The 13,233-nt window shown below is 42.8% G+C and overlaps 1 protein-coding gene and 1 long non-coding RNA gene across 2 annotated transcripts in view; both read right to left on the bottom strand.

Annotated features, from left to right (window-relative positions):
- Nucleotides 1-13,233, bottom strand: part of LOC309699276 — a 27,077-nt gene extending 13,844 nt beyond the window's left edge. The window contains exons 1-2 of the long non-coding RNA XR_014274294.1: nt 13,080-13,233; nt 12,137-12,217 (exon numbers count right to left, since the gene is read on the bottom strand). This is a non-coding gene — a long non-coding RNA (uncharacterized lncRNA). The remainder of the gene's footprint in view (nt 1-12,136; nt 12,218-13,079) is intronic.
- LOC309698155 (uncharacterized protein) lies at nt 5,793-9,774 on the bottom strand (the record flags this gene model as incomplete). Its single annotated transcript, XM_082520467.1, has 3 exons — nt 5,793-6,743; nt 7,972-8,445; nt 9,765-9,774. 3 exons carry the CDS (start codon nt 9,772-9,774, stop codon nt 6,232-6,234), a joined length of 996 nt encoding a protein of 331 aa, XP_082376593.1. The 3' UTR covers nt 5,793-6,231.

Genomic DNA, 13,233 nt, shown 5'->3' with positions numbered 1-13,233 from the left:
TTGCTCATCAGCTTAGTATTGTCCACATATTTAATTCAGCTTCTCAAACCTGTAGCTTTAGCTGTTGTCTACAGGGTTTAGCTCAAAGTCTCATCTAGGATGACAGGTTTTCAATCAGGTCAAGTGCTTCTATGCACCTGATTAGTTTAGGTATTTTTCCTTATTTTCTTCATCTCATATATCATTTTACTGAGTTTGAGAAAACCTTAAGCCTGAATCAGACTACTATTAACAATTATCCGCCTCACATCATAACTGACTGAGGTGCCGCTTATTATTAATAGTTTGTCATTATTAATGTTATTGTTGTTTTGTTTTTCCTTTTTTTATAACAGCAATAGTATATTACAATATACAATAGTTGATTATTTTATATTTTATTAAGTATCCATCAGGGGCTGGGGGTGATCTGCAGTTTCACCCCTTCCCAAGCTGGAGACACACTTTCTTTTCACACACTTTCCTTGGCTGAACAATGACACAGCCTTAATGTACCTTATGCATCTCTCTATTTTATTTAATATGTCTTCGTGTGAATTATCTGCTTTCATTCATTCTGTTCATTCTGGGCATGGTCGTCATCCAAACTATGTTTCATCGTTATTATCAGTTTACAGGTTGTTATCCATGTTATTATTAGTTTGAATACATCAGAGATAAGCTCTAATTTAATTTAGCCTTTTGTTTATTCAACTTTATTCCTCCTGTATTTATATGTATTCAATTGGGTCTGTATCCAGCCCTTTTTAACCTTTGATCTCTAATCTTTTACTTGATCAGGGATTCTCATGTTCTTCCTGATCTGAACCGCTTCTTTGTTTCTTACAGTCACGTACAAAATGTCCCTCTTTTCCACACCTCCAGCATCCAGTGCTAAAGCCACTTTTTGGTGTGTGTCTAGGCCTGCCTCTACCTCTTGCTGTTCCACTATGCATTCCTCTATCTTTCTTTTGGATTAGTCCTGCTCTGGTTTGTTGTTTTTCTAAACATTTCTCATCATGTGTTAATTTTTCTTGTTTATTCTCCATTCTCAAAGATTTTGCTGGGCCGTCACTGGCACGCTTGACTTCAGGGTGGTTGCTGACATGCCCTTCTACCCTGTGTTATCCACAGGGCGGTGTCAGTTTTATGAGACAAAGCTCAACCTTTTCCCTTTTGTCACCAGTACTTGGGCTTTTTACAGGAACACAAAGATGGAACTAGTTCAGCAGTCTATTTGTGCTGTAAAATCAACTTACTTCCAAAGACATACACACATATACATACACACAGATAGACATTTGCCCGCTAATTTGTCACGAAGTATTTCACGGCCACTTCTAAAACCACTCTAAACTCAACCTATATCACGTGTTCCATGAAGTAATTGCGGCTACTTCTAACCTATTTTGCGCATTTCTCTAAACCCTTCCGGCGGTTTAAGAACAAACAGTGTTTTCTCACCCTCAGCTGTCTTTTGCTGGTTGTCAGGTCATCTGGCTGCATCCCAACATCTTGGACCAGAACTATTCCACCGGCCTGGACCCGAATTCACGTCCCAGGTCTTTACCTCTACCTGGAGAGGGCTGTCGACAGACTTCGGTGCTGGCTTCCCACAATGTCAGGATGCAGCAGTCAGACCTTGGATTGGAGTCACAGAAACGTGTCTGTTGTTTCCATCGCTAAGCTCGAAGGACCAATTTAAATGACAGGGGATTTCTAAGAATCACCCCGTAGTCCTTCAGCTAAGACACCTGAGTTAGAAAACACAAACACGGCAGCCGTCTTTCACTCGCGAGGGGCAGTCATGGAACGCAAGATCTGCGCCCCACAACCGCCTGCGTCTTTATTTATACAAGACAGTTCTGTGTGTGTGTGTGTGTGTGTGTGTGTGTGTGTGTGTGTGTGTGTGTGTGTGTGTGTGTGTGTGTGTGTGTGTGTGTGTGTTTTACAAAGATAACTGAGTTATTCTAAGAACTCAGAGCTGAGGTTCGCCTTTTCTAAATCTGCATGTTCTTACAGAAAGAGGAAGCTGTAAGTTGTTTATCACAGAAGAATTCATGTAATAGGTCACATAGACATTTGCTTAGTAATAATAAAAGAATACATTTCATGATAGCTGATCATATATACATAATATTCCTTTAACAGTAACATGATGTATTGTTTGGAGTTTGGAGTAGTCTGTTACTGTTACTATTTTTACCAATTCTTCTTGGAGCAACTGTAACCCACATAATTTCCTTAGGGATTAATAAAGTATTCTGATTCTGATTGTTTCAGAATACATAACCCGCCATTATCCAATGACACATCTGCTTACCTGTATCTTTCGTTTCTCCTCCTCTTTTCTCTTTTTTCTAAACTGAGCCCCTGATGGCTTTGAACTGTTCTTGTCGATCTTGATTTTAATTTTGCACTCCAATATGAACACCCATCCCCCAACTCGTGGATAACCACAACATAACCTAACAGACCTACACCTTAGTTCACAGATTCACTTTGTGGTTTATTTCTGGGATTTCACACAACCCAGTATTCAAATCAAGAATACATAATGGGCTTGGATTTACAGCATTATGAATGAAATGTGCTCTTTTTGGTATCAGCAGGGCCCCTCACATTTCGATGTGTTGTGTGTGAGACTTTAAATCATCAAACTGTAAATTATAAATTTTAAATTGTTATTGATCCCTTTATCCCTAGTCCTAAAGTGTATATTTATTTTCTTACTCTTCTTATATATATTGTTTGTTTACTTGCGCTGTTGTAATTGGAGCCTCGTTCTCTCGTCTCTCTATATGCTGGACTGTATGTAGCGGAGATGACAATAAAGTTTACTTTGACTTAAGCAGCAAGCAGGCGCACCGAGGGCTCTCGCGCTCACTTTGGACGTATAGAATTTCGAAAAAATATCGGTGCAAATTATAAGTCTGTATCATAATGTCTGGTGTTTTCGTGTTTGTTGGTTTGTTTTTATTTTGTTTTATTTTGGGGTGGGTTATTAAACGCTGCTTCAGCCAGCCAGTGAATCCCCTGCCGCCCCACCCTCTCCTCCCTGTGCCACAAGCAGCAGGCGCACCTCACAAACGAAGGGCGCCCTTACTCCCAGCAAATGGGCGATAAAAAAACGATCAGTGCCTATGACATTCCCAATATGTGCTGGCATGACGTTGGGACAGCATGAGTACGAGCAATTTTTTTTTCTGCCGATGCCCGTGATGCCGCCCCCCACCACGATGCCGCCCCGGGCAACCACTCGTGTCGCCCGTATCAAAAACCGCTACTGCTTAAGAAGTTAAGTACCTTAATTTTCTTTTCTTTTTTTTTTTTTTTGCCTGTCCCGTTTGGTTCTTTTGCCATCAGAATTGTTGTCTAAAGGCAAAGAAAGATGCCCAATGGATTTACTTTACCAAATGGACCATCCCGGCCTTGCTGTATTGGTCTATTTGATTCACCTTTGCTTTTATTGTTTATTTTTACTTTCATTTGCTGAACACGGGACAAACTTGACTGGGGAAAAGAAAAGGGAGAAAGAAAGAGGGAAAGAAAAAGAGTGGGGAAGAGGGCCGGTGATAAGGGGCAAAAACCAACAAAACAAAGAGACAAAAAATACATATATCAATCACCTGGATCACCTGTTGAGAAAGAAAAAAAGAGAAAACAAGCAAAGAAAAGGAGAGCAAAGGAGAGCCCCGGATGAGGGGTTGCTCAGCAGCCGCGGAGCAGAAGACAGGGGGGGTTGCAGTGACGTGCCCGTGAGCTCCGCCTGCAGTCAGCTGTGCCAGAGTAACCAAGCCCCAGGCCGAGAGGCCGAGGGCACCCCACCCCCAAAGGAGCCCGAGCGAGCCCCAGGCTCCAGGCCCCGACAGGCAGCCAGGATTGAGCCGGTGTGTGCCTGGATGCCCACCCCCGGACACAAAGAACCACCAATACACCGATGTCTGAGTGCGTCTGCCACTGGCAGGGGGACTGGTGGGGGGAGGGCCTGAGATGTCCCCAGAGAGGTGCCGTCTGATACCCGACCTGAAACATAGACACAAACCAACAGGCACACACAGATACCGCTTGTCTACCGCTCAAGGCATGAAGCATCGCGTGGTTTGTGGGCTGACAAGACCGGACGGGCAATATTCCGTGCTACAATGCCCCACTACCGCTACGCCCAGATCAGCGCTAACATCCGCTTTGATGACAAGCTCACCCGCCCGGGGCGTTTCAGGAACGATAAGCTTGCTGCATTTCGCGTCCTGTGGGAAAAGTGGGTTGCTCGTCTCCCCCTGCTGTTCAATCCAGGAGTTGACGTCTGTGTCGATGAGCAGCTGGTTGGATTCAAAGGTCGATGTGGATTTCGGCAGTATATGCCCAAGAAGCCTGCAAAATATGGCATTAAAATCTGGGTGACCTGTGATGTGGCAACCTCCTATGCTTGGAAGATGGAAATTTACACAGGAAAATCACCTGGAATTTCCCGGGAAGTTAATCAGGGAATGAGAGTTGTGCTACAACTGACAGAGGGGCTCCAAGGACACACTGTCACTTGTGACAACTTCTTTACCTCATTCAGCTTGGCAGAGGAGCTGCTCAAAAGAAAACTAGCTCTGGTTGGCACCATCAGGAGAAACAAACCAGAGCTCCCTCCCCATCTTGTTCAGCTGAGACAGAGGAAGATTCTTTCATCTGTCTTTGCCTTCACCAAAACAGCCATGGCAGTCTCCTACATGCCCAAGCGAGGGAAGAATGTGCTTCTTTTGAGCACAAAGCATAGGGAACCTGCAGTGAGTGATGTGGAAAAGAAGAAGCCAGCAGCAATCCTTGATTACAACAAGTGTAAAGGTGGAGTGGATAACCTAGACAAGGTTGTTGGCACCTACAGTTGTCGGAGGAAAACCGCTCGCTGGCCACTGGCTCTGTTCTATAATCTTCTGGATGTCTCAGCATACAATGCCTTTGTCCTGTGGAAAGCAGTGAATCCTGAGTGGGAGTCCACCAAGCCCCACAAACGAAGGGTGTTCCTGGAGGAGCTGGGCCACATGCTGGTGACTCCAGAAATTGCAAGACGGCCTTGTGCCCCACGCTCAAAAGCAGCCGCAGCTATTGTTGCTGAGATACAGCAGTCAGAATCAGAATCAGAGTCTGACCCACAGCCCATCAACAAAATGAGGAAAAGGTGCGAACTGTGTATAAACAGAAGAAGAACGGCAACCACTTGCTCCAGCTGTGGAAAGAGTGTCTGCAAAGATCACTCTGCTGTGGTTTGCGTGTCCTGCCTTCCCTGAGTGTGCGCACACACTCACACACTCTCTCACACTCACACACACACACACACACACACAAAGAAAGAGGATGTATTTTGTACAAACAAGCAATAAAAGGCCGTTTTTGGCATGACTAACAAAGTGGGAGTTTCTTTTATTGGGGTTATTACTCACAGGCATAATACAAAATATTAATATTAATAATTATTATTTTTGTTACTGGCACTGACCTGCAATGATTTAAAAAAAAAAAAAGGTTTCGTCATTCAACTGCTGAAAAAATTTGAACTTTATTGCTATTCCCCCCCCCCCCCAAAAAAAACATAGTAGTAACATATAATTTAACTGGTATTCAGAGGGTATAATTTCTCATTTTGAATTATATTTTGGTTTTCATGACTAGGACTGGTTTTCATTTAAAAAAATGTTTTAATATATAATAATTTTATAGTATTCTGTAAATGTAAACAGGGGGTGGCCACTTTTGGCCACGAACAGTCTGAGAGGGAGTTTTTTTGTTTTTCTGCCACTGCAGAAAAAAACAATGTTGCATAATGTTACACCCCGGCCTAGGCAACCGGGGTGCAACGTAGAAAAGCAAAGATAAGGAAAATAAAACTACGAAGAAAAACACTAAGGCTCTCCACCAAAATCCCAAAAAGTGTCTCAAAACGAATTTATTTACATCAAAACACAAAACGTCAAACTATTTACAACGGGGGGAAGATCGCGACCATGACATACTGAAACACAAGGCTTAAATACATAGAAGGGGCAATCAGGGAATGGACCACAGGAGGGAAACACAGCTGGGGCAAATTAGACCTGACGAGACAGGGAAACGTAAACTGAAAACACTAAGATAACACAGACTTTCAAAGTAAAACAGGAAACACATAACAGTCACGCCAAAAACAACACACCGACAACACCAAAACGTAACAGTTCCCCCCACCCAAAAATCAAACATGTAACCCCAAGTGAAAAGTTTGATTCAGACAAACGAAGGCTGAAGACGAAAGCAGACGAAGCTGATGGAGGCTGGAGCGGTCCCACTGACCCTCCAGCAGACGACGAAGGCTGGAGCGGTCCCACGGACCCTCCAGCGAAGGCGGATGAAGGCTGGAGCGGTCCCACGGACCCTCCAGCGAAGGCGGATGAAGGCTGGAGCGGTCCCACGGACCCTCCCCTCAGCAAAGGCAGACGAAGCTGATGAAGGCTGGAGCGGTCCCACTGACCCTCCAGCAGACGACGGAGGCTGGAGCGGTCCCACGGACCCTCCAGCGAAGGCGGATGAAGGCTGGAGCGGTCCCTCGGATCCTCCAGCGAAGACAGACGAGCAGCACACTAGCTGCACACATAGACACGCAGCCCACCAGCTGCACACACGGACACGCAGCCCACCAGCCGCACACACGGACACGCAGCCCACCAGCTGCAGAAGGCTGGAGCGGTCCCTCGGATCCTCCAGCGAAGGCGGATGAAGGCTGGAGCGGTCCCCGGGCCCTCCAGCGAAGACAGAAGGCCGAAGCTGTCCCTCCTTCGGACCCTCCAGCGATCCCGGACCCTCCAGCGAAGACAGACGGCTGAAGCGGTCCCTCCCTCGGACCCTCCAGCGACGGCGGACGGCTGAAGCAGTCCTCGGACCCCTCAGCGATTGGACGAGCCCCCATATGTTACACCCCGGCCTAGGCAACCGGGGTGCAACGTAGAAAAGTAAAAATAAAGAAAAAAAACCACAAAAAAACCCCACTAAAATAATCCCAAAACGAGATTTAAAGCAAGATACGACATTTATTTACAACACCAAACCCAAGACGTCAAACTATTTACAACGGGGGGAAGATCGCGACCATGACATACTGAAACACAAGGCTTAAATACATAGAAGGGGCAATCAGGGAATGGACCACAGGAGGGAAACACAGCTGGGGCAAATTAGACCTGACGAGACAGGGAAACGTAAACTGAAAACACTAAGATAACACAGACTTTCAAAGTAAAACAGGAAACACATAACAGTCACGCAAAAAAAACAAAAAACTGACAACACCGAAACGTAACATTTCCCCCCATCCCGGACGAGCGTGTGTTGTTTTTGGCGTGACTGTTATGTGTTTCCTGTTTTACTTTGAAAGTCTGTGTTATCTTAGTGTTTTCAGTTTACGTTTCCCTGTCTCATCAGGTCTAATTTGCCCCAGCTGTGTTTCCCTCCTGTGGTCCATTCCCTGATTGCCCCTTCTATGTATTTAAGCCTTGTGTTTCAATATGTCATGGTCGCGATCTTCCCCCCGTTGTAAATAGTTTGACGTCTTGGGTTTGGTGTTGTAAATAAATGTCGTATCTTGCTTTAAATCTCGTTTTGGGATTATTTTAGTGGGGTTTTTTTGTGTTTTTTTTTCTTTATTTTTACTTTTTTTCGTGTTGCACTCCGGTTGCCTAGGCCGGGGTGTAACATATGGGGGCTCGTCCGGGATTGCCTTCGCTGGGGGGTCCGGGGACCGCCCCAGCCTTTGTCGTCTGCTGGAGGGTCCGTGGGACCGCTCCAGCCTTCATTCGCCTTCGCTGAAGGGTCCGAGGGACCACTCCAGCCTTCATCCGCCTTCGCTGGATGGTCCGTGGGACCGCTCCAGCCTTCGTCGTCCGCTGGAGGGTCGGTGGGGCCGCTCCAGCCGTCATCAGCTTCGTCTGCCTTCGCTTCAGCCGTCCGTCTCCGCTGGAGGGTCCGAGGGACCGCTCCAGCCTTCATCCGCCTTCGCTGGAGGGTCCGTGGGACCGCTCCAGCCTCCGTCGTCTGCTGGAGGGTCAGTGGGACCGCTCCAGCCTTCATCAGCTTCGTCTGCCTTCGCTGAGGGGAGGGTCCGTGGGACCACCCCAGCCTTTGTCGTCGCTGGAGGGTCCGTGGGACCGCTCCAGCCTTCATCCGCCTTCGCTGGAGGGTCCGAGGGACCGCTCCAGCCTTCGCCGTCTGCTGGAGGGTCAGTGGGACCGCTCCAGCCTTCATCAGCTTCGTCTGCCTTCGCTGAGGGGAGGGTCCGTGGGACCGCCCCAGCCTTTGTCGTCGCTGGAGGGTCCGTGGGACCGCTCCAGCCTTCATCCGCCTTCGCTGGAGGGTCCGTGGGACTGCTCCAGCCTTCGTCGTCTGCTGGAGGGTCAGTGGGACCGCTCCAGCCTTCATCGGCTTCGTCTGTCTGGATCAAACTTTTCACTTGGTGTTAAATGTTTGATTTTTGGGTGGGGGGAACTGTTACGTTTTGGTGTTGTCGGTGTGTTGTTTTTGGCGTGACTGTTATGTGTTTCCTGTTTTACTTTGAAAGTCTGTGTTATCTTAGTGTTTTCAGTTTACGTTTCCCTGTCTCGTCAGGTCTAATTTGCCCCAGCTGTGTTTCCCTCCTGTGGTCCATTCCCTGATTGCCCCTTCTATGTATTTAAGCCTTGTGTTTCAGTATGTCATGGTCGCGATCTTCCCCCCGTTGTAAATAGTTTGACGTCTTGGGTTTGGTGTTGTAAATAAATGTCGTATCTTGCTTTAAATCTCGTTTTGGGATTATTTTAGTGGGGTTTTTTTGTGTTTTTTTTTCTTTATTTTTACTTTTTTTCGTGTTGCACTCCGGTTGCCTAGGCCGGGGTGTAACAATAAATGTCATTGATGGTGTTAATTATTGCTATGCATCTAACCTTCATCATGGTTAGCAAATAAATCAGATGGCATGTATTATTTAGAAAAAAACTGGGATTTTATGATTTTCTCTATTTATGAGTTGTTATGATTATGTGCTCTAACTGGTATTTAAAGGGTTAAATTTCAGAATTTTAATGAAATTTTGATTTTGATGAACAGCCCTGATGCTAATCTAAAAAATCATGTAAAAAAAACTGGACATTTTTCTTAATATATAATAATTTTATAGCATTTTGTAAATGTAAACAAGGGGTGGCCACTTTTGGCCACGAACAGTCTGAAAGGGTTTTTTTTATGTTTTTGCTCTCTCTGCACTAAAATAACAATGCATTATAATCAATGTTGATGTGAATCAATTACATGCCCCAGACTCTACTATTAATAATACAAGAAATTTCAGTAGCAATGCAATTATATAAAATTGCGAGATTTGAGGTTGTCGTCCAGCTGGTGCAGTGGACAAACAAACTGGTGTTTAAAGGGTAAAATATAAAAATGTAATAATTATTTTATATTTATGGAAAGAACTGAAGTTACTTAAAAGCTTTATGCTAAAAAAATGGCAAAAAAACCCAAAATAATAAAAAATTACAGACCTAATCTGTAGGTGGCCACTTGTGGCCACGAACAAGCTGAAAGGGTGGTGATTTTGAACAGATTCAGAGAATATTATTTATAAATATGCCCGTCTAGCACTTGCACAAGTGCATGGAGGCAGGACCTCACAGCAGAAGCATACTCCATAACGTGTTGTACATTATTATATGTATATTATATGTAATGTGGCATTTTTCAAGTATTGTATTTGCCAACATCAAGAAGTCACAAGCAAAGAAAGACCACACCATGGTGCATGTTCGAACAAGGAGAGTTTACCGGTCAAGATTATTTATTAAACAAATAAACCAAATTTTTTAACCCCCCCCCCAAAAAAAAAAAAAAAAAACACGTTCAAAGCAACACAACGGCGGCCCAATATCAGACAGAATTACACTCTGTAGAGTGAGCAGTCATAATGAAGCGGTTGGTTTTATTTTGTGGATTCAAGCTGCTCTTCATAATTTTGGCCACCAGATGTCACCAGAGAGGACTGTGTTAAAAAGCTTCAGTGCTTCAGAAAGCTTCATTTGGCCATCACTACTGAAAACAGAGGACTTAAATACACAGGAAGTGATTAGAGGACGTGGGAACACATGGGGGAACAGCTGACTGACATGAGGGTAACGACAGGACAGGGGAAGTGAAACTAAATACAATGAGCAAAGAACACACGACTCCTTCAAAATAAAACAGGAAACATGAGATGCAGACATGACAAAACAAACTTGATAACATAAAACACGCAGCATAAAACACAAAGGGTGAGGGGAAACTTAAATACAGGGGAAGAAAACACAAGGAGTCTAATAACCAAATGAACTTCGCTAATCTAATGAACTTAAACATGAACAACATCCAAATAAACTAAACCTAAAACGCTGGGTCAACATACCCAGGAACATGACAAACGTAGAATAAATATTCTACTAAAAATAAAGTACTACTAAAAATAGTTCCTTAGTTCCAATAGTTCCAAATTTATATACTCATAATGAGTTTTTTTTTAGAGGCAATGAGTTTGCATATTTCTTTTTCTTTATTTCTTTTCTTTATTTCTTTTCTTTTAATATCAATTTTATAAAAATTTATAATGTAACAGCATGATAATATTTTTTAATCCTCCTGTTAGCATGAATTACATATTTGTGTGCATATTTGTACTTTGGTGTTCTGTGGCAGCTGCAGAGATGACGAATTATCATAGCCAAGAGTTACTTGGTATTTTTTCTTGCTTTTCCCTTTAATGCTGATGGACATCATAACCAGATGCCAGGGCTGTTTAGGGGAAATTCCAGGTTCATCTTTGCTTCCTTTTTCCTAACTTAAAGAGCCACCCCGGTGACCATCGCCCGATTCTCCTGTCTCATGGAAACCAGGACCATCACAGGTGACCCCCTTGCACCCCACCCACCACCTCTCCACCACCCCCAGACTCAGAAACAGCTTCTTCCTCTGGGCTATTCAGACTATTAACGAACACAACCTTTACTACTTAAGTAAGCTTTACTTAGTTTTTTAGAAGCAACAGGTTTGCATATTTCTTTTTAGTTCTGAGAACTACTTAGCTTTTACAGTGCACTTTACATCATTTAAAAAACTATGTTGCTATATTCTTTAACATTTTCACTAAAGCTTCTGCTAAACACTTTTGAGACAGAGTCTTTGGATTTGCTAAACTGCAAATGATGAAGAATCATCTGTTTAACAGAAATATGTATCAGGAAACTATTTCACGTGTATTAAAAGCATTCTGCCTAAATCTTGTGGGAGTGTAGGAGTCTAGCAGTGTAAATAAACCATGTTTAAAATATATGTTTTTTATACGACATACCAACCCTTTTCTACTACATCACTAATGGACAGTGCAGAAGAGTTGTAGTGCAAATCAAATTCAATTGTTAATCACTTTCTGATAAAACATGCATTTGTGTTATCCAATTTTTTAATCCTAATTATTTCAGAAAATCAGAGCTAAAATGTTTTGGCTCTCCCAATAAAATAAAGCAAAAGTAAAACCACTGCTCGAGGTCAGATTATATTTCTGTTAGAGCTTGAATGTTTGAATGCATTTCTTAGTTGCACTAAGAAAAGACGCCATGGCAGAAAAGACACAATAAAAATAAGGTATCTTTTCTTTATCTTTAATGTTAACTATTGTTGTTCTAACATTTGAAAAAATCTTCAGGGCTGGCAGTACTTAGTTTAAACGCTTATCTATTGTTGCATCTGTTCCTGCTTTCACACACTGAAGCATGAAGTGCTTCACATGCCTGCTTGCCAATACCTGCCTATGTCCAATACAATGTGCCAAATTCTTTGACTGTAACACAAAGAACCTGACACGCAAACTCGAATGTAACAAGTTCAGAGTGAGTCCCAGCATGTATGTATTGTAGCTGGGATGTTTGCTACATCAGTAGATATTGTGATTTAAACCTTCAAGCAGTGCAGAATAAATATCATTTATACAACTGTTTGACTAGCTCTGATGTCGGAGTGCAAGTGAGTTTTTTTTTTTTTTTAAAGTTGTGCTAAATCCCTATATACATGTCAAAGTTAGCATACTTTACTAAAAAATAATTTGCTCCAGTAAAAGGATTTTGGTTCATGATCTTACCTGCAGAAGCAATGTGACAGCTAAGGAGCAGCAGCATTAGCTTCATCGTCATATTTAGAAAGATGGAGTTGAAGTGAAGACCTGAGAGAAGAGTTGTGTGGTTTTACAGGTTTGTTAAGGTTTGTTTCCCGGTGCAAGTTTAGTTCACACTATCAGTATATGAGGTGTGCTTAACCTCAGCTGACACTCAGCATACTTGAACAAGGGTTCAATTGATATTATTATTATTATTATTATTATTATTATTATTATTATTATTATTATTGAAAAGGCATTTCTTTTGTGTCCCAAAAAACAATATAAGCATTTATCTATATGTTACCTGTTCCTGCCCGTTTCCTGGAAAATAAAGATGCATCTTCTGATGCATGCATCCATCACAAAATGATCCAAGATTTTCTCCTAATAATATTAATACATCTGTCAAGTTCCTTACAGCTTATGCCATTTAAGACTGCCAGTGTTTCGTGGGGATAACATAAGTAAGTAAAGTAAGTAACATATTTTTTATATACATCTTTCTAGACAAAAGATCACAAAGTGCTTCAAAAAGAGATAACAAGATATAAAACAAAAAAAGACAAAAAGTTAACGAAATGTAATTCTAAAAAGATGTGTTTTTAGTTGTTTCTTGAAAGAGACTACTGAGCCCACAGATCTTAACCTCAGTGGGAGAGAGTTCCACAGTCTGGGGGCCACAGTGGAAAAAGATCTGTGTCCCTTAGTTCCCAGCCTTGTATGCTGTATGACAAGTAGGCCCTGATCACATGACCTCGAGGACCTGCTAGGGACATAGTGCTGTAGAAGTTCAGTGACGTAAGCTGGTGCGTGTCCATGAAGAGCTCTAAAAGTCAGAATCAGATCCCTATATACATGTCAAAGTTAGCATACTTTACTAAAAAATAATTTGCTCCAGTAAAATGATTGTGGATCATGATCTTACCTGCAGAAGCAATGTGACAGCAAAGTTGGGCTAAATCCATTGTTAAGGTTTGTTTCCTGGTGCAAGTCTAGTTTACATTCTCGGTATATGAGGTGTGTTTAACTTCAGCATATTAGAGCAATTATTATTAATTATTAATCATTAAATTTTTTTA

This window comes from Aulonocara stuartgranti (genome assembly GCF_965226115.1).
Source record: "Aulonocara stuartgranti genome assembly, chromosome: 22".
Taxonomy (NCBI): Eukaryota; Metazoa; Chordata; class Actinopteri; order Cichliformes; family Cichlidae; genus Aulonocara; species Aulonocara stuartgranti.
Note: the sequence above shows the minus strand (reverse complement) of the source record. Positions and strands in the feature narration are given on the sequence as shown.